This window comes from Nylanderia fulva, unplaced genomic scaffold, assembly GCF_048542155.1.
Source record: "Nylanderia fulva isolate GAGA-0341 unplaced genomic scaffold, ASM4854215v1 Scaffold5, whole genome shotgun sequence".
In the NCBI taxonomy this organism is placed as follows: Eukaryota; Metazoa; Arthropoda; class Insecta; order Hymenoptera; family Formicidae; genus Nylanderia; species Nylanderia fulva.
In genome coordinates, this window is record NW_028190587.1 from 2,476,949 (window position 1) to 2,497,260 (window position 20,312).

Genomic DNA, 20,312 nt, shown 5'->3' on the forward strand with positions numbered 1-20,312 from the left:
GATTGCTATTTTCTTAATCGACAATAATAATAACAAGTTATTTTAAAAATTAATAAACATACTTAATATATATTACTTATATGTATTTTTTCAGAGAAAAAATAATATATATTAAATATTAAACTATTGTACAGAATTATTCGTACCATTGTGTTTTTTAATTAGAATAAGTATTACAAATTAAAATAAAAAAATTAACAGATAAAATTGCAGATGAAATTGAGCGCAATAAATTAATACAGATGTAATATAAATTTTTTGCAGTTTTACACTTTTATTATAATTTTATTACAAAGTAAAAAATTTTGAAAATTTATAAAATCTAAATTATATAAATAATTATAAAGCGTGAAAAAATATTCAAAAAGCATTTGGATTTACAGACTTTATATTGATTAGTCAACAATTTCCGTAATAGGCTGATGCATGATTTGAAGAAAATTAAAAAAAAAATCATTGAGATTTAAAAAGACCACAGCTGTTTTGTAAGTCAGTTGTGTGCTATATATCCCATAATTCCATATCGCCTTGATGACGTATTTGGTTATGGTATTTTGGTTAGTCAAGGCAAGGCAACACATGGCACATGGTAACGTAGGGTTAGGTTAAGTCTTGTCTAAACATCAAAGCATAACGTTTGTGTTTGTACTAAAGAAGCGTGTAATTATATGATAAAGCACGTCTACAATATTATTATTTATTAAAAATTACAATTAATCGAAAATGAATGAAGAAGAAGTTAAATGCCCGGACGAAGAGGAGAGCGAATTTTTTTTCGAATCTGATCATTTGGCATTAAAGGGTAATAAAGATTACAGCGCTTTTCTAAAAACAATAGTTGTTCTCGAGGCTCAACGTATTCAAGCTATAAAAGATTTAGATGAACTTATGTCGGCGCGAACTAAAGCGATGAAGGATCCAATATCGTTTGTAGCACAGTTGCAAAATGGAGATCTCCCTGAGTTACCTAGTCCACAGAACATTGCTGACATTCCTTATGTTGATTGGTCACAATATAACATATCATTATCAGATACTCGTATAAGACCGCAAACTCGACATGGACATGTTATGCCACAGATGCAATTAAAAAATAAAGAAGAAAATGGAAAGGTATGTTGAATGAATACTATATATCTAGAAAAAAAATTTCTGAATAAAACAATTATTTTGTTTTATAGATTTTGGTGAGAGGTCGTGTTTTTGATGAAAGTAAACCTGAAACTTTTAATCAATTATGGACAAGAGAAGAACAAAGACGACTTGAGGAACTTTTAGTTGAATATCCACCAGAAGAAATAGAAATGAAACGTTGGACTAAGATAGCGAATGCATTAGGTTGTTAATTTATTATTATGTTAAAAAAGCGTTGCTTTGTAAAAATATATAAAGTCTTTTCTTTTGTAGGAAATCGAACACCTAAACAAGTGTCCAGTAGAGTTCAAAAGTATTTTTTAAAACTTTTAAAGGCAGGCTTGCCTGTACCAGGACGAGGTCCTAAGATAAAATTGGATATTAAAAAAAGTTTAACACACAAACATCAGCGTAACAATCACTTTTTATTTAGACGGTCAACATTCTTTCCGCATCAAGATATTTGCAGTACATCAGATGAAAATAAAGAATTTGCAGCAGAATTTGTAAGTATTATTATGCATATTATTATCTTATATGTATGTGTTGTGTTTCTAGAAAATTGTTTCATCAATATTATTTGTTCAGGAGGATGATACATTAAATAAAAGAATTGATGATACTCCTGAAACAAGGCAACTAGTTTTATTGCGCCAAGTGAAAGCTGAAAAGGAGCAAGATTCTTCATCTTTGTACAAACATGTTGGATATAAAGTATGTATTGTTCTTTATATATTTAGCTATTATATGTGTAACATTTTTGTTTACCAACAATATTTTTCTTATAGTGTACAATATGTGGTGAAGAATCTTTAAAGGGTACAAGATGGCATTGTACAGAATGTCACAGTGGAATTGATCTATGTGGTGATTGTGCAGTAACACAATTCGAAGTCGAAAATCCTACACACGATCCATCTCATAGATTGGTTCCCATAAAACCACCACAATATACTAAAAGTTATGATTTAGATTATTTTCCACAAAATTTTAGTAATTCTTCCTACAATTATCTCGATCCAAATTTTCTACCTGAATAACATCTTATTTCAAATAAATACAAGAAATATACTTCATAAAATAAAAAATTTATTAAAATATTTATACAGTAGTAGGAAATTTAGAATTAGGATTCGTATTTCAAACGAATTTTCTTCTGAAGTTCATTAAATGTTCCACTTTTAATACTGTCACGAATAACAGTGAAAAATTGAAGATAATGATGAATATTGTGTCTGAAAATAATAAAGTTATTGTTAGATTTTATATGATATAAAACAAACCAGATTTCTGCATTGATATACAGATTAATTATAATTTATAAATACATACATCATTAAAAGTACTAATCCAAGCATTTCCTTTGTGTGATGCAAATGATGGAGATATGCTCGTGTGTGATTTTGACATGCAAGACACTTACATTTTTTACAAATAGGAGCAAAGTCATCTTTATATCTGAAAATAAAAATATATATATAAAAATCCATGATAATTTCTGAATAAAACAAATTATAATATAAATATAATATAAAAATATGTTATATATTTTATTCTTTTTACCTTGTTTCTGCTACTGATATTTTATGTTGATTATTCTCGCAAATGTCATGATTGCACATGAAAGTCAAAGCTTGTGATTGTTCAGTAGCTATATAAGGATAGGACGAGTCAAATACATCCACTCCTAATTCAATAAGATCAAGTACAGTAACTGGATTCCAACAACCCATTGATACTCTTATTTTATCAGTAGGTAATAAATTCTATAAAAGAATTATAGCATTTAGTTATTGAAATACTTCAAATATATATAAATTACACAAATTTTAAAAACAAATTGATATTTACAATGGTATGCTGTACTACTTGTTTAATTTGTTCTGTTGTAATATTTTGTACACTTGGACCATTGTTATGTAATCCATCTATAACAAATCCTGCCAAAGGTTTATCTTTTAAATAATCTATAGAGTCCTCTCTGGCTTCTAAATTATAACCACCTTCCACTGGTCCTAATATTCCCTTAGATTTTAATGTATCTGAGTGCAGATGTATATCTAAACATTGTTCTAATAAAGTTTTGCTTCGCAGAACTGCCTTCGATACTCGTTTTGCACTGCTATTAATATTTGTATCTCCATCACATAGGGCAACATAGAGATCTGGTTTATAAGCTTGTACAAGTTCCATATATTTAGCAGCAGTAAAAACAGTTCTTCCTGTTCTGGACCAAATAGAAATAGAATCTAATTGCTGAAAACCAGGATTGGTGGTATATGCAGGATCTTGTATTGATAAAAAATTTATATATTCCTAAAACAAAATCATTTAAGTAGAAGTTTGAATTTTAGTACATATTGATATATTGATTAATTTTTGATTACATACCTTCATGCTTACAAAATCAGCGAAAGAAGTGTTAAACTCTTTAATAACATCCGTCATTGATATAGTAGAAGGAAGTGAGACAGAGAGTAGTAGTTGTTCCAACGTTACCATTTTAAATACATCTTTTGTTAAATGTGGTACACTGCCACCCTAAACATTGTTTTAATATTAAAAAAAATAATATAAATATAGAAAATTATATATTTCATACCTTTGTATAAATAAGAAGTAGAGGTGTTTCAAAAGAAACATTAGGCATTCTTTCAAATCCACTCAGAGTACCAATTCGTGCAGCACAACGTGCTACAGAATCAGTAAAAAATTTCATTATTCTAATTTATTTTACTAATTAATTTTTTCTCAATACATAAGAGCTGATAAAACATGTGTGTAATATAACCATATTTCTTAAAGATTTTATTGTGGCATATTTACCAATTAATTCAACATACATAATACACACACACGCATACACAATACACGTGTTTAATATATTTTTATTTACAAAATAATAATTATTTGAAAAGATAGATTGCCTCGTGCAAGCTAACTTTACTTGCTGACACGATGGTTCTAACCTCAAACTAATATAATATAGCCTCAAAATAATTCTTAAATTTTACAATGCAAACTAAAGCCATATGATAATAATTTAAAATTTATAATAAAGAATTTATATTTAAAAAAAAAATGAATAAAATGGGTAGACAAAAGCGAATTTTCTCAATGATATGATAAATTGTCAATTAAATAAATTAAAATATCTAGTTTTTGCTAAATAATAATCATAAAATTTTGCATATTGAATAAATAATTAATTTATTATTATAATTATTATATTATTTTTGAAATATTTTAGTATAAGAATATAAATTTAGCATGTATATATTGAAAATATAAATAATATTAATTTTCGCGCTACAAATGCTTCGTTGAATTGACCAATCAGATAATTGGGCGCTTTATTCAGGTTGGTCAAAGATTACGCGCGCATTCAGATAACTTCGTCTCCCTCTTTCTCGCCAGGTCGCTGCATCGGAAAGAAGTAGGGATGGCGGGCTCTGATAATATCCGTACAGGTAAGCTAGCAAAGAGGCAATCGAATCCAATAAACGTAATTACTTGCAATAGAATCATTTTCTGAATAATATACGAAAGTATTTAGTAATTTTAAGATAAAAATTAAGTGAATTTTTTCCGATTAGATAATCGCGAAGGGTGGATTTTTTAATCTATCAATTTTCCGAATATTTATATATTTAGAAACAAATTGACACATTTAAACATTCATTAATTATACTTTATTATTGTATTTCAACATTTTGATCAGAAATCGATTGTGCAACCTTTTGTTCTGATTAAATAAAAATCGTAATATAATATTTTTATTTATTATCACATATACACGGAAACATGGAATTCACATGTGTGTGTACGACAATGACGATAGCGCCCGCCAGTGGCAGCTACGCGTATTAAAATGAGCATCTTTGCAATGTGTAGTATAGATTTGAAATATAGTACCTACATCGCGAGTGTATATGTACAAATCGGGAATAAATACAAAAGATTCGGATTAAAAACAAATTTTGCAAGATTAATATAAATAAAATTGCGATTGCACGACATGTTAAAATAATGAATGGTAGGTGCATTTATTGTATATTTATTTAAAGTAATAATTGTTTTGATGTGTTTAATTGCCCAACTAGAAAAAAAAGTTTTTTATTCTTTTTATTCTAATTGACCAATCAAACGGTTTAAAGCATTATTAACTTATTTAAATGGAATATAACATTCATTATATCTGTTGTTTTTTTCGTGCGATTGCAATCTAAACTGATGTGATTTTGTATTAATTTAATAAAATGTAATAAAATTCATAAGATGATTAAAACTAGATTTGCGCGTGTTACTTTATTAAAATAAAGGATTTATTTGATTTCTTAATATAAATATGATATATATTTGATTGATATATATTTTTGTTAATTTTAAAATTTTACATATGATTGTGTTCTGATTTTTATATTGTAACTTATTATAATAAGTATTATAATATATATATTATTATTTTTTTACAGAGGTTGGTTGATATTTGGACATTTAATAGTTATCGCAGAAATTCGACAAAATTTTCTATGGCAAGTGATTGATATAAATATTTATTCTATATTATCTTCAATTGCAAATATCTACAATGATTTATTCAAAGATTAATTATATAGCTGTATAACATTTATAGAAATATTTTTAAATAGAAAAATATAGAGACACTTTATATTTTCTTTAAAAAACGCAAAATAATTTAATGAACGATTTTAAAATACATATATTACAATATCTTTCTTGTCAAAGTGTGAATAAATTAATATTGAAATGTATTTTATTTTTGATAATCATATTTTGCGAATTAAGTTGATTAAATCAACGTACAAATTAATTATTATAATAAATATTTATTCTATTATCTTCTATTGCAAATATTTACAATGGTTTATTCAGAGATTAATTATAGCTGTAAAATATTTATATAAATATTTTTTTAAAATAGAAAAGATATAAAATAGAAAGCTATAGAGAAATTTTATATATTTTTTAAAAACGCAAAATCATTTAATATAAATTAGTAAGAGATTTTAAAATATTGTTAAAATATCTTGAGATAAGATTACTCTAATATATGTATATGTATTTTATTTGTTATCACAGGTTCTCGCAGTAAAACTCGCGCGCAATTTATTAACAATATCTGTACCGAAAGGATCGTTTCTTCGTGTTTTCAATTATAATTTTTTCATTGTGCAATGTACGCAAAATACGCGTGCGAATCACGCGTCGCGTCGGGAGTGCCGTGTAAAGTTTCGCGCGTCGGGAGTGCCGTGTTTTTCGCGTGTCGAGAGTGCCGTGTAAAGTGTCGGACAATTGTAATTATTCGTGTTTTCGTGAGTGTCGTGAGTGCTACAAAGGACCAAGAGAGGAGGAGGAGGCCCGGGGAGGCATCGGGCGATAGGAGGATAACTGTGAGGTATGCAAATACAAAAATTTTTTTCTATATTGCATTGTTTGAAATATTTGAACGTTTTTAGACTTTCAACACATCCTACGTATATATACATATATACACCCTAAAATACATGTATATTATGTATAAATAATTTGAATATTTTGTTTTCAGATCAATGTGCTGTGTACTACATACAACTCCGTTATTGCACGCATCGGTGAGTGAGAAATTATTTTGTAATATTTTTATAGCGGTAATAAGAGTGTATGAAACGGGCGTCTCATTTCGTGAAAATTCATAAATAATTAAGAATTCTGGTTTTTTTCAATCAGTTCTAGGGTTTTTAAAATTGTTCGGTCATTAAAGTAACGAAAATGTCTTGAGACAAACTGAGTGAGATACCGTCTTACTTTGTCTTACTTTCTATATCAATAATTATCAGGATTTAAAAAATGTATAATTCTACATAAGTTCTAAAAAGAGTTCTGCTTAAAAGTAAAAAAATATTATAAATTAAATTAATAACAACCGGATACTTACATCTATAGATATTGAAATGAGACGCCAATCGACGCAGATCGATTTACAAGAGTTCTGCTTATTTTGGAGTAGTTCTTGTATAATCCTGGATCTTTCCGTATAATTCTGGATCTTTAATAATTAAAATAATTTAAAAATTGTTTAAAAATTATTTTGTCTGCATATTTTTGAGTCTAAATGTAAGACACCAGTGGATTTTCGACAGTTCGCTTTTTTTAAAGCAAATATCTAATTATCAATAAACTTGATACATTTTAAATATTAATTTATTCTTTTGGAAGATGTTTTTTTTTAACATTTTCCATATATATATATTTCATATATTTTTATCATTTTTCATATATCTTGTTTATTTAAATATATGTATATATATATTTCTTATTTAAAAATAAATAAATAAAATGTCCATTCGACGTGTTATTCGACCAACAAATAAATACTGTAACATATCTTCTGTTTGAAAAATATGTTTATAGATTTTTTCAAAAAATTTTTTAAAAAGATAAATGCGTGTATATGCGGTAATATTTTACACGTGTTACATTGCAATCATAATGTACGAATTTAAATGCACAATATCGTTTATACATATGTAACATTATATATATAATATAGCAGAATATAAGTATCTAAAAGTACAATATATATATACATATAGAAATGATATTTTTTGTTTATTATATAATACATATAACTAGTATGAAGTGGATATTGTCAATTACGACTTGTAAAAATATTGTTGATAAGTAGATTTTTTTAAAAGTGTGAAATATAAAAGTAAGACATATTATTTAAATAATTTAATCCGATGGAGACATTTGTCACGTAATACGTGAATTCCTATCTACGTGCGTATGCGTATTCGCAAGCCCGGGTTCAAGAGGCTAGGAGGATTTAACAAAGGGAGGGAAAGGTGCGGGAATCGCCAACACATATCTTGATATCTCGCAGTTCGATCTCTCGAGCTGACCGCACGTATATTTACATGTATAATTTATATATCCCGTAATCTGGACGAACACGCGGTGCGTTCGGCTAGGGCGGGCCGAAAGCCCTTACGATTATTCTAAAATGTCCGTCGAATTCTGCACAAGCCGTCGTGATAAAAGAAAGCATTATAAAGGGAAGTCTTCGGCTCAAGAGAAATTCGCGAGAATTTAATCGCGTAAATTCTCACGATCAGCGATATCGATCGATAGTCAAGAATCTTTAAAATTGCAAATTTTTGGAACACGCAACACGCAAATTAAACGACAAACTGAGTTAAGTCGGTTATTCAAGACAGATGTAATTATTTGCACACTGTATTTAGCTTTTGCATTAGATACAATATAATTTGATTTTTATTTTTGATACCACTTTGATAGTTAAAACAAAGGCTTTTAACTTTTAATTACGTAAAGCAATAATAAAGAAATTAATTATTTTTAAAATTCTTTTTCTTTAATTTGTTATGTTGTATGTTTTTTACTCCACTGATTAGTTATTAAGATAAAAAAAATTCGTTTGTATCTGTAGTGTTATAAAATAGTAGATATAGCAAAATTCTGGAAATAATTTTAAAAAATTATTTTATAATTTACAACATTTAAAATATTTTTGTTGTTTACATGATTTAAAGTCCGAATTTTAGATAATTCTCCCATGTGTAAAATTTGACAAAACTTCATTACGAGAGTTATGCAAAGACATGCGTATAAACTAATGAGGTCTGCAAACCTCGCATTAAGGCATCTATTTCATCACAATAAAGTATAACGTTGTTATGAGATTTTCCATGAATAATGACATGATCGAGCTAATCTACCTAGACGCAAATTACAGATGCAATGTAACGTCCTTTCAGATTATAACTTCAATTTATCCATAGACATACGAGCCAGCTAGGGTATCGGTACGCGATGCAAATGCGGAAGGAAAGGAAAATGAACGAACTTTAATTAAATGATTTTTTCTTTTATAATACACGTTTCCATTCGCGTAACACGACCGTGATAAGGGCTATACCCATCCTGCCGCGATGGCTTGGCGCGGTCGTGGGATTTTTTTCGGCGCATCAGAAGAGCGCCGAGCAGTTCTCTCTTACCGCCATTGTGGCCGTGAGGGCGCAATTAATTATAGCATATCCGCAGAGAGAAAGAGAGAGAGAGAGTGCACTTTTGTGTTTGTGTTGTTTGTATGCACGCGCCGTACGTATTGTGTATAGCTCGCGGCTATGCGTCTTGGTGCATTTTTGATCGTTCTGAAAATTGCCGTCATTTTTAATTTATTTTTTATTACAAAAGTGATATATTTCGTATTGTTTTAATTTATAGTATATTAGAATATAGAAATATATAGTATATTATTGAATTAAGATACATTCTTAATAGATAATAAAGAATCCAGGAATTTTCTGAAACATTCGAAAAGTATTAAAGAACGTTTAAAAGAATATGCTATTTGTATAAAAGTAACAAAAAGCAACAAAAATATATGAATAAAGCAATTGTTTCTTTTTCAAATAAATATAAGCTCTACAATTATATAATTCTTTTGATAATAGATACTTTTTAAAATAAAAATTGTAATCATATCCAGTAATGTAATAGACGTTCTTCCATTCGCATTTTTTTCAGCAATTTCTTAAGCGTGTATCAAGTAAAAATTCAAATAATCAAGTTCTAAAGTTATTTTCATACATATATGTATGTAAGGAAATGTGTGCGTTTAGGTGAGCATTCTCGTGTATCCCTCGAAGATTGTGTTGGTCGGATGTAGATGTGCGTGCGTGAGCGCGCAGGTGAGTTAAAGGTGAAAGACGTGAAACGCGCACGCGGGAGAATCCCGAGGCGAAACGAAAGAACGCGTTTTCTCGGATTCATGTCTCGGCGAGGGAACAATTAAACGATTCCTCGCCGACTCGAGCGAGACGAATTAATTCCGTCGATCGGAAATCGAAGATAAACGATTGCCACTGATACACCACCAAGATCGAAACCTTTAATGTCCGAGTGATAATCATTCGCGTGATAATCTTTATGAATTCGATTCAACAATTATTTCGCATACGCGACTACTCAGATTCAATTTGAAAAATATTTCCCACAATTTATTACTACATATATTATACGTCGAGGTCGAAAAGATAATTTGTAATTATAAGCATCAAATTTTTATAATAGTTTGTAATATGTCTTTTCCGTACTTTACTGAAAGAGAAGCAGTTTTGTTATTGTGAATATAATTGAACACAAAATTCGAAGAATATCAGACAACGAAGTCAACATTATTGTGAAGAAGATTCTAGACTTAGCACGCGATCTTTTGGCCACTAACAATACCATTTGAAATTGGCGAATTATGCGCTATTTTTTATAATTTTTCGTGCAAAGAATAAGAAATGAAAAAAATATATAATAAAATGTCGGCAAAAAGATGTTTCGTGCGGGAGTATATCATATTTGTATACTTTGTTGGTCCGTCGATTATGCGGCACGGAATTCTGCAATTTTCCGTAATCGAGGCACTCACGTGAAAACGAGACCTCATTTGCGCGGTAAATATGGAAGGATGTTGCAGAATATCGCGCGGCCGCTTAGAGAAGGCGGATGTAGCCGAGGGCGCTGACTGGCAGCCCCGAACGTCAAATTACAAAACACCTGCTCTTCAAAACGACTTTATTTCACTTGTATCGTACATTTTGATTTCATCGTGATTCTTCTTTTGGATATCATCCATAATCTTTTTTTCTCTCGTCTTGAGAATTCCATACTATAATATCCGAGATCGATTCTCTAATGCGATAGAATCTCGTAGCTTCGTATGATTTTGAAGTCGACTTTATAGAACAAAGAATATTGAGATTATTTGAAAATTAAGATAAGATATATATGACAATTAAGACGAGACTAAAATATGTATGTAACAAACTGCTTCTCATTTATCATTATTTATTAGAAAGATTCCCTTTTTTGATTTGAGTTTATTTTAAAATGTCAAGAAATTATTGCTTATCACGATTTCTCAAATTTCTTTATTTCTAATTATTATTTTTATTTCTTGTACATATTTTATGACAATTTAATGCAAAATTATCTCTCCTAGATGCAATCTTATTTCATTAAAAGAATAATTGAAACAAGACAGTATTCTATCTGTCGCCATCGACCATCCACGTAATATAGTAATATAGGTCTGAAATTTTTCCTTTCCCCTCTTTAAATAATACTATAACAGTGTCAAAAATAATGGAGGTCCATTTTTTGCCAGATATCAGTTGACTTTCACAAAAACATCTTAACGGTATCAATTTATATCTGACATGTTATTGCTGATTGGAAACCGCAACGCGTGATTCTTGGCGTGCGGTATCATTACGCGTTTTTTACATCACGTGTATCGAGTGAAAACGCGTCACGCCTGAGTCAGCATCAGTTACTCGAAATATTCACGTGCAGCTACGATGCATCGAACATAAATTTATCACTATTCTAACAAGCGCAATCTCGTGGCTAATGGCTAACGGTGAACATTTTTTTGTCAAAACGGCAGATTTTGTCGACGTCGCGAGGGTATATAGCGCTTAATCGTGTATTAATTCTGCTGGAACGATTTGCTCTGGTCACTTACCTGCCAACCGGTTTATCTTTCGCTTGTCTTTCGCTTAAAAAAAAGTTTCGGGACATTGAATACCTAGTATTTTATCAGTGCGCAAAAGCAGAGGAGAACGCGCTGCGCTGCCGATCAATTCGCGACGCTTGATTCATCGATTCGCGTATCGATTGTCTTAACAGGACCGCAAAGTGTGGCGACAAAGGAGCAAATGGAACGTTGCCGAGTAAGAAATTGATTTTATCCGGAACCGGTCCCCGATACATCCGTCGGTTAAACCACGCTCTTAGCCGATTTTTTAAATTCTTCTTCTATACGAACAAAGCTTAAAACTGAGCACCGTGAAACATTGTCTCGAAGAAATTTTCGAGTCACGACGATAGTGACAAAAAATTTCACTCTTTTTATCTCTTGTATAATCCGCTCGTTTTATTTCTATTTTTTTTAGTACAAGAATACAACTTCTCCTATTATCCTCGTTGTGTGAATAAAGTTAAATTATAAATACTATGCAAAAAGGTTCTTCTCTCACACGCAGAACGAACGTACATCAATGAAATTGTCTATTTGACACTGAAACTTTTTTGTTTCGAAAGGAATAACTGTCTTAAATATAATCCGAAGGCACTGTGTTCTCGTTGATCGCCGCGAGTCTATATTGCGGCGCATCCAGGTTCTGGTGTAGGTTCGTCGTCGTCGTCGTCGTCGTCGTCGTGGACGACACTGCTGTGGTCGGCATCTGTTGATTTACCGAGTTTGAGCTGAGATCGCTGTAGTAGGCACTGCTGGGAGCGCTGCTCAGCGTCGGTCCGTCCGGTTCAGCGTCGCTTCCGGTATACGCCGTGTTTTGATACGAGGGATGCTCGCTGTTTCTGCTACCGATCCTCAACTCCTGATGATGGTGATGATGGTTGTGATGATGGTGATGATGATGATGGTGCTGACCCGGCGATACAGGCGTCGACGGTCCGTTCTCGTACATCTCATAGTCCGGCTCTTGTATCCTGGAAGTAGCCGATAACGAGCCTCTCAATAACCGGTCATTCGCCCGGAATGTGCTATTAACATATGCATCGACCGTATCGATAACTGCCGATTACGCGACGACACGTGTTGGATGCGTGCGTTGTTATAACGCGTAATTAGCTATCTTTAGAAGGCGTTGCCAGAACATTGAGTTCATTATCGATCTAGGAAGTCCAGAGACAATAGATTATTGTTGCGTATCATTATCGACATCGTTATTTTTACGGTCGTTGCAAGTTTGATGTTTGATTTAAGAATAATTAATAAGTAGCAAAATATTTCAACGTCTTCCCAACAGCAGTTTGATTTTATATGCACAGCAATCATTATCAAATTAATAGAGCGATTAATTCTAGTAAATAATTCTGGAGCAATAAAATATATGATAACGTCTCTAATATTTTATTTTATTTTAGCTCTAGCAAATAATTCTGGAGCAATAAAAGATATAATAACATCTCTAATACTTTATTTGATTTTAACTCTTGAGAGAAGACTAGTTTTTATAAAATTGAATCAAATTTTGACTTACCTTTTACTGTGCCGAGTGCGAAGTGTATCGGTTTGTAACGATCCGTCGCTGCCACCATAATGACGATGTAATCTAGCCGCGTCTAGTTCGTGATATTCGTCATCGTGGCCACCGGAAGTCGTACCGTACGTTGAGCTTCCTCTCATTTGTAACTGTAGATCGCTTGCGTAGCTCGCGGCTTGCGAGTCCAGTTCCGCGTATAGAGCCTCGTCGGTCTGCATGTGGGTGTAGTGATTCTCGACCGGGAGATTCATCGCCCGTCGATGCTGAGGAAGGGAGAGCGGGGTTGTGACGATTCCCGGGGTACCACCGCCTCGTCGAGAACCCAACCACGACCACACGTTGTGCCCTAAAGTTCGATTTCATCAACAACTTCTGATCCATGCTGATTGGGGCATTTTTTTTACATTACAATGAGATAACATACGACTAATGAAAGAAATAATGTTGAAGGTAGATAAAAAAAAGAGACTGTAGTCCTACCTTTATTTTGTTTCATTAATTAATTGAATTAACTTTTTAAATCATTCGTACTCTATATTCATAAATTCAATTTTTATTTCCGTCGAAAGTGTTTCAATTAATTATAACTACATATATTAGAAATATATATCCGAGTTACTTCTACTTTCATTTTCTTCCAATAATTTTTCAAAGCTGTCCATGTGTACATACGATATTCCGTTTAGTACTATCTTATCGCAAGATTATACAAGCTGTTTCGTAACACCGAGAAAGATCTTGCAGAGCTATCGACTAGTTGGAAACGCCTCTAAGAACAAGTTGCGAGATCCGGTTCTGTATATAAGCGCTCGATTTTCTTCAGCGAACGAAATGAGACGTACAGTCAGCGAGGGACATGCTACCGCGTTCGCGATCACAACAACACGTTGTAATGTGTTAGGAACACGCGAGTAACGAGCAATCATTTCTCAGTGATCTCTTCGACGGTGCGTATACGCATATTATGCATAAGAAATGAGCGTCGGGACAAGCGGGACATACATGTATATGTATAATACTTACCGGGACTGGGCGCTACGTCGTGATAAGGCGGTAATTTATCTAATTCGAGAGGTGGACGATCGGGTATGACAGCCACCCCACCGCCGGTACCACCCGATCCTGCGGGTCCGACATCGGGTACGCTTGCATCTTCCACGCCGACGCCGCAACAGTTCGCTGGAATAAAAAGCGAAGAGGGGCTGTCACACACGTATGCGATTCGTTGTTCCGGAAAAATTCGTTGACACGTCGAAACGAAAGTCGACGCTCGGATTTCGTTAACTCGCGTCTCTTTTAGAAGAGGCATCAGCGTGATCCTATATGGCTAGCGGGATTCGCTTGAATTTATATACGGGGATGTATCTCGTGTCGAAGCATATGAAGTGCCAGGTGAGCTCCGAATCCCGATACGTTTACGGTCGCGTATATTATATTATATACATCCTTACGTAGATATAAATACTGCCCCCGTGTATATATGGACGGCGACCCGGATCACCGCATTATGACATGCGTCCGCGTATGAAAAAAAACCGGCTGTTTTCTGTATAGACTTCATTGTGAGCCTGTCATCGCACCGTCACACGGGTTTTCATAGAATCGCGTCGAGGGTTAAAGCATATGAACGAGGGTGAGGCGGATGATGGCATATATAGGGGAGAGAGAGGAAAAAGAAGACGAGGGGCGGAGAATGGAAGAGGAACGGAATAAGATCTCGGAATTTACAGATCAGAAGCACCGCCGCGACGATAAGTAGGCTCATGAGAATGCCGCGGAAGAAAAAAGAGAGATTATGGGAATTTCGTGAGCTCTCACTTATTCCATTCTCGCCACGAAGGCGTTCTCATATCTTACGCACGTCCGCGTGTCTCCTTCGTTCTGTCGGGTTCGAAGAGCTCATATGTTCTGAAAAGTGCGCCCCTATCATTTACCGAGAAACAGAGAAACTGGTTCTCGTTCATTGCATTGCTCTGTTGCGATAGATTTTGATGCATTTAAACTGTTCGTCGCGAGGTGGGATATTATTTTATTTATGCTTGTTTGCAAAGACGTTGCGATCGCGATATTATATACATTTATGATGAAAATAGTTGATTCAAAATCGTTGATTATTTGGTCCAAGTTTATTTTCACTTTTTACATTTTTTGACATTTTTTTCAATGTTTAAGATTTCAGAGAGGTATTATATTTTTTCGAAATAAGAATATCCATAAAATAAAATCTTTCGTCTTTCATCAAAAACTTTTCCAACCGTTATTATATTAACATAAAAAAATTATAAAATTATCTGTCTTCAATCTGCAGAAACACACTCAAGTACAGTAATACTTTAAATTTCTACTGCAGGATTACGACATACATTTGCACGATCACATTTTGAATTAAAGTAATCGGTTCCGTTTCTTTTTCCAAGCCGTCGCGTCATGTCACCTGCAGTGTACGATCTTGGTCGAATTATCCGAATAGATAGGCGGAATATTAATTAGACGACACGTGAAAACCGTGGCGTTAAGGAACATGTCGTGACGGCGGGGGGCAAATGTTACGCTCTTTCGTCACGATCAGATAGCTTAAAGGCGTAGAATTCACTTCCTGCCCTCTAGTCTTCTTATGCCACGCGTAAGATCTCACACGATAAGAATTTAATATAATTTATTACGATTAAACTTATCTGGAATTTTAATCATTGTAGATATGTTTATAATTTTTTCATTATTTAAACACGACATTATGTATTAAACATGTTATGTTAATAATGATTGAATTTATTACGTTTATTTATTATTTTGTAACATACTTTTTTAGAGAATTTTGAGAATTTTTCTCTTTGAATACATTTAACAGTTTAATAATTTAAATTTTCTCGTCTAATTAATCATGTATGATTGTCGTGCATTATTTTTCTAATCATCTAATTTGACGAGTTTGTTGTAATTGATTTAAGATTCTAACGCATACGACAAACGAATTTGTATTTAATTGTGCAATAGGTATAAAAATGTACGTGTCAAATGCATGCTGCTGCAAGCAGGTTTCTTGACATTATATATCAAGATTGGTCTGAAAGTCGTTTCAGTTGATGCACGATGAGCCGTTTAACAAATTCGATTCACCTTTTCTATTCGACTCTCCGGTCGTCATTGTATTCGCAGGATCGCATCGCGATCTAACGTATATGGTATACCTCTGTTCTTTTTTGCGCGAAAGCAGTCTCTTTCAACCGTCCATTAACGCGCTGCTCGCCCTGTGGCGCTTAAAGCAATCCTTACGCGCATGGGAGGATGTACTATATTAACAAATTTTCATTAATTTATTTTTTGCCCGACGGGATATTCAATTACGTGTAATCTTATAAAATATCGGTGTAATGAACGTACATGTTTCATAAGCTCTTTAGATGAACTTTTAATTAGGATCTTTATATTGGTTCAAGAATTAACAAGTTTTACAATGTTAAGATTATATGCGAAATGTGAGATACTATCAAAATTGAAAACTCCTGAATGCATTTTACGGTGCACTTTAACTCACAGTTTATAATTTGATCTGTTGATAGAAACTTTATGAAAAGTGTGAAATCTCGATAAGAAAATATTAACCGGTCTTTATTATAAGATATATAGTATGTAAAAGATATATACGATTGGTATATTAAATGTAAGATAAATTTTGAAAAATTCTTTTTCTGAATAAGATATATTTTGCCATATAATTTCCAATTTATTACTGCCAAAAAGAAGCAAATTTTATATAAAAATATGATAACACTTTATTTCAAGATAAAAATCCATTTTGTCATTGAAAAAGTTTCTTCTATGTATTATTATGTGATTAACGATTGCCATTGTTTCAAACGGTAGCAATAAATCATCGCGTCTTAACGTGTAATTGTATCTTGGTCGTTTCGTGCCTCTCTTAGCAGTTATCCGCTCTAAAACCGGATTAGAGCTCGCCCCTGAGGCGAGAACGACGAAATTGCGCGCTCTTGCCGGCCGCAAATACAAATTACATCACGGACCACCTTGGACGATTACCTTGATGCAAGATGAAAATTAGCAATATTATCATTAACGAAAGGTCTTATGCAGGTTTATTTAAGACTAATTTGCAAAATTTGTATACCTTTTTGCTTTTTTCTAAACGCAAATAATGCATTTACGAGATACAAGAAATTACAATATTATAAATAATAATAATGCAAAAGATTAATTAATTCTTTTAATTTTCTTTTATCTCTAAAATTTTTTGAAAGTTTAAGTACATTTTTAATATGCTCCATATTATTTCACTTCAGTTCCAAACTAATGTTTTTTTTATTTAATGGAGTGATAATTTTAGATTTAGATTCGTTAAGAATTTAAGCAAAAATTACACCGCGAGAACTTACGGTGGTTGTGGTTCAAGAGGTTCAATGAAACGAGTGTCGGATAATTAATTCGGGTGACCCCTGCATCCCAAGCGGTAGCACCCTGACAACTCCTTCCTTTCCGCTCGCTCATCGTCTTTTTACGTCTTGCCGACTCGCCGCTGTTCGCTCGTCGATCGTATCGTGCCGTGGGTGATTTTAAATCAGAAAGTTAATTAGACGTGTTTCGCTGTCTTTTATGTCGCCCGGCTACGTTCGTCCGTCGCGTCGCGTCACCCGACTATCCCTTAAACGTAGGAGAACGAACAACACACTGATGTGCGGTTATACCGCCGTGAAACGACTTGCATTATGCGAACTAATTAAACTCCAATCGATGCTGACACCCGACGCCACGATAGTGTTGCTCTCCTTCTCCTTCGCGTCGACATGCACACGCGCGCATTCGTATAGGAGGTTCCTGGGACACGCTTTTCGTTCAAGTCCCCTTAATGTCTGAAGCTGAGACAAACGTCGAGACTGCGATGATATCGTAAGTCAACTCTGAATCGTGTCTCGAGATGAGAAAGTTATCCCCTTTATCTTAATAAGAGACACGGTTCTTTAAAAGTGTGTCTTATGTTCTTAAAAGGTCACATCGATCTGACTGTTACAATATTTTTTTACAAGAACTATACCGTAGAAAACGAACATTAACGTTTAGTTTTAGAGATTATGATGAAAGATTATTTTCTAATTTTTGTACGTTCTGGCACCGTTTAATGTTTATTGTATATATCGTAATGAGAATATTATAAAGACAATTCAAAAAACACATGATATCGCAAAATATATGTTATATCATACATTTTGAAAATTAAATTAATAATAATCACCAATTATATTAGCGTAACGTAAAATTTTTTAAAAACAATCCCGATTTATATTTTTTTACGATTTGAAGTTTATGACATGACAAAGCGAGGAGCATTGTTGAAAGTACCTTTTATAGGGTTTGTCATAAAAGGTATCTGAGAGGGCATTATTGTGAATGTGAACGTCATATATTAACGTATGATGAAGAAACGAGCGAATAAAAGGGCTCTGCGAGCTGGTAACTCAGTAGGGAACTCGGATAATTGGGAATCGTTTCGAGAATTTGACCTGTCAGCATCGCCACAAACCCGCTGCGCCGAACATGCTATGTTAATTCGACATAATTGAAAAGCTAGTTCACGTTTCGATAGTAAATCTAGACTTCTTTTCACCCGATGAATCTAATCGTAATTTTACGCTAATTTTTTTGAGTAATTTTTGTAGATTGATCTAAGTTTGCATAACAATGAAAATTTGTCTTAATATAACGTTTGCGAGAAATATACATGATGAAATTTTACTTACCTCTGCCACCGGCACTTTTTATCCTATAACAGATAAAAAATATTGATGTATTATATGTATATATGTGCATGAGAAAAAAACTATTGCATTATTTTATAAATATAATATAATAATACAATAATTGTTTTCTTTTAAGAGATTATTATTTTAAAATTACACGAGCACATTGATAAGAGTTGAACATAAATCAATAATGATTACTATCAAATCGAATAATCAACTTATTAGAGATATGTGCCCTCTAATCATTCTAAATGATCGCAATTTTTTTGTAGAAATTATAAGTGAAGAAATATGTAGAGAGATTGGCAATCAAGTTTAATAAATCATCTTTCACGAGACGAACATCCTTCAGGGAGAAGGATGAGAAAGATCGCGATCACGAAAATTCTCGTTTCCTGCCTACCCAGGAATTTTAATTAAGATCCTGCAGTCGTATAATTCTTTGGTAATGTGCATGTGTATCATTTCCTTGCTCTTCTGTTCTTTCTATATTCGGTTAGCTTACCATTTGGATTTCGTACCGAATCGATCTAGTTAGCGACCGTTTTATTCGTCGGTTTTTATTCGATTTTATTCGATCGGTTCGTTCGATTATTACCAGAGTGAGTAATAATTCAAGAAAATCGACTAAACGACTGCAAGATGAAAACCGCAATCGATTCGCGAATCTATTGGTGTAGTGATCCGTATCAAACTGCTTTACCGTTTCAATCGTGAGACGTTTGAAGAAACATTTTCGCTGAGATTGAAATGTATGGCGTTTATATATGAGAATTTCAATTCAATTGATTATTAAGATTAATTTTATTTGAGAATTTAGAAAGAAAAGTTTTCGAAAGTCTCGATTGTCCGTCTTATATACAGAGCAACCTTCCATACATTTTTTTACTTAATAAAAAGATGTATGAAATAAAAGTGATACTAACCTTCGACAATGAAGGAGGGTCAGCATTACCACAGCGCCGATACCGGCTGATACTAAGGATACTATCACTAGAGTCAGCACCCATCCAAGTTCCCCAGGAGCTTCTATAAAAAATAAAAATTTATAGATTTAATATTATAAAATTATATATAAAATAAGAGACATTTAAATCAAGAAACCGATAAAATATTATATATATATATATAATTACTTTTAAGTCCGAATTTCGTTGATTTAAAATAAATTATTTGTATATATTTATATAAAATATATTTTAGAAATATATATACAAATAACTTATTTAAAATTAAATACAATTAAAATTAATAAGGGGAGAAATTAAGAAAATATTAAGAGTAAAAAATATGTTTCAATGGTAATGAATACAGATATGCAAATCTGTTTTCG

The 20,312-nt window shown here is 32.6% G+C and overlaps 4 protein-coding genes across 5 annotated transcripts in view; 2 read left to right on the forward strand and 2 right to left on the reverse strand.

The window, feature by feature from the left end:
- The first annotated feature begins 388 nt into the window (after nucleotides 1-388).
- On the forward strand, nucleotides 389-3,423 carry LOC114940496 (Ada2a-containing complex component 1). Of its 2 annotated transcripts, XM_029315202.2 has the most exons (6): nucleotides 389-802; nucleotides 881-1,113; nucleotides 1,182-1,338; nucleotides 1,408-1,640; nucleotides 1,723-1,848; nucleotides 1,923-3,423. In XM_029315202.2, the coding sequence occupies exons 1-6, from the start codon at nucleotides 724-726 to the stop codon at nucleotides 2,172-2,174; spliced, it is 1,080 nt and encodes a 359-aa protein (XP_029171035.2). In that variant the 5' UTR covers nucleotides 389-723; the 3' UTR covers nucleotides 2,175-3,423. The 2 variants fall into 2 exon arrangements, with proteins under 2 accessions (XP_029171035.2, XP_029171033.2); XM_029315200.2 differs by having other exon boundaries at nucleotides 389-1,113.
- LOC114940495 (queuine tRNA-ribosyltransferase accessory subunit 2) lies at nucleotides 2,204-4,113 on the reverse strand. Its single transcript, XM_085487022.1, is given in 8 exon segments — nucleotides 2,204-2,263; nucleotides 2,265-2,369; nucleotides 2,467-2,592; nucleotides 2,698-2,900; nucleotides 2,986-3,450; nucleotides 3,526-3,675; nucleotides 3,737-3,828; nucleotides 3,961-4,113. Coding segments are annotated over 8 exon segments (1,188 nt in total). The 5' UTR covers nucleotides 3,980-4,113; the 3' UTR covers nucleotides 2,204-2,235.
- A 7,963-nt stretch (nucleotides 4,114-12,076) lies between these two features.
- The window catches only part of LOC114940516 (uncharacterized), a 66,578-nt gene continuing 58,342 nt past the window's right edge, over nucleotides 12,077-20,312 (reverse strand). Inside the window, exons 3-7 of the mRNA XM_029315227.2 lie at nucleotides 19,906-20,008; nucleotides 18,977-18,999; nucleotides 14,250-14,405; nucleotides 13,224-13,572; nucleotides 12,077-12,669 (exon numbers count right to left, since the gene is read on the reverse strand). Of these exons, the coding sequence (XP_029171060.1) occupies nucleotides 12,273-12,669; nucleotides 13,224-13,572; nucleotides 14,250-14,405; nucleotides 18,977-18,999; nucleotides 19,906-20,008 (1,028 nt within the window). The 3' untranslated portion in view covers nucleotides 12,077-12,272. The remainder of the gene's footprint in view (nucleotides 12,670-13,223; nucleotides 13,573-14,249; nucleotides 14,406-18,976; nucleotides 19,000-19,905; nucleotides 20,009-20,312) is intronic.
- The window catches only part of LOC114940517 (L-lactate dehydrogenase), a 142,639-nt gene continuing 135,444 nt past the window's right edge, over nucleotides 13,118-20,312 (forward strand). The window contains exon 1 of the mRNA XM_029315230.2: nucleotides 13,118-14,173. The gene's annotated coding sequence lies outside the window, so the exon portion shown is untranslated. The remainder of the gene's footprint in view (nucleotides 14,174-20,312) is intronic.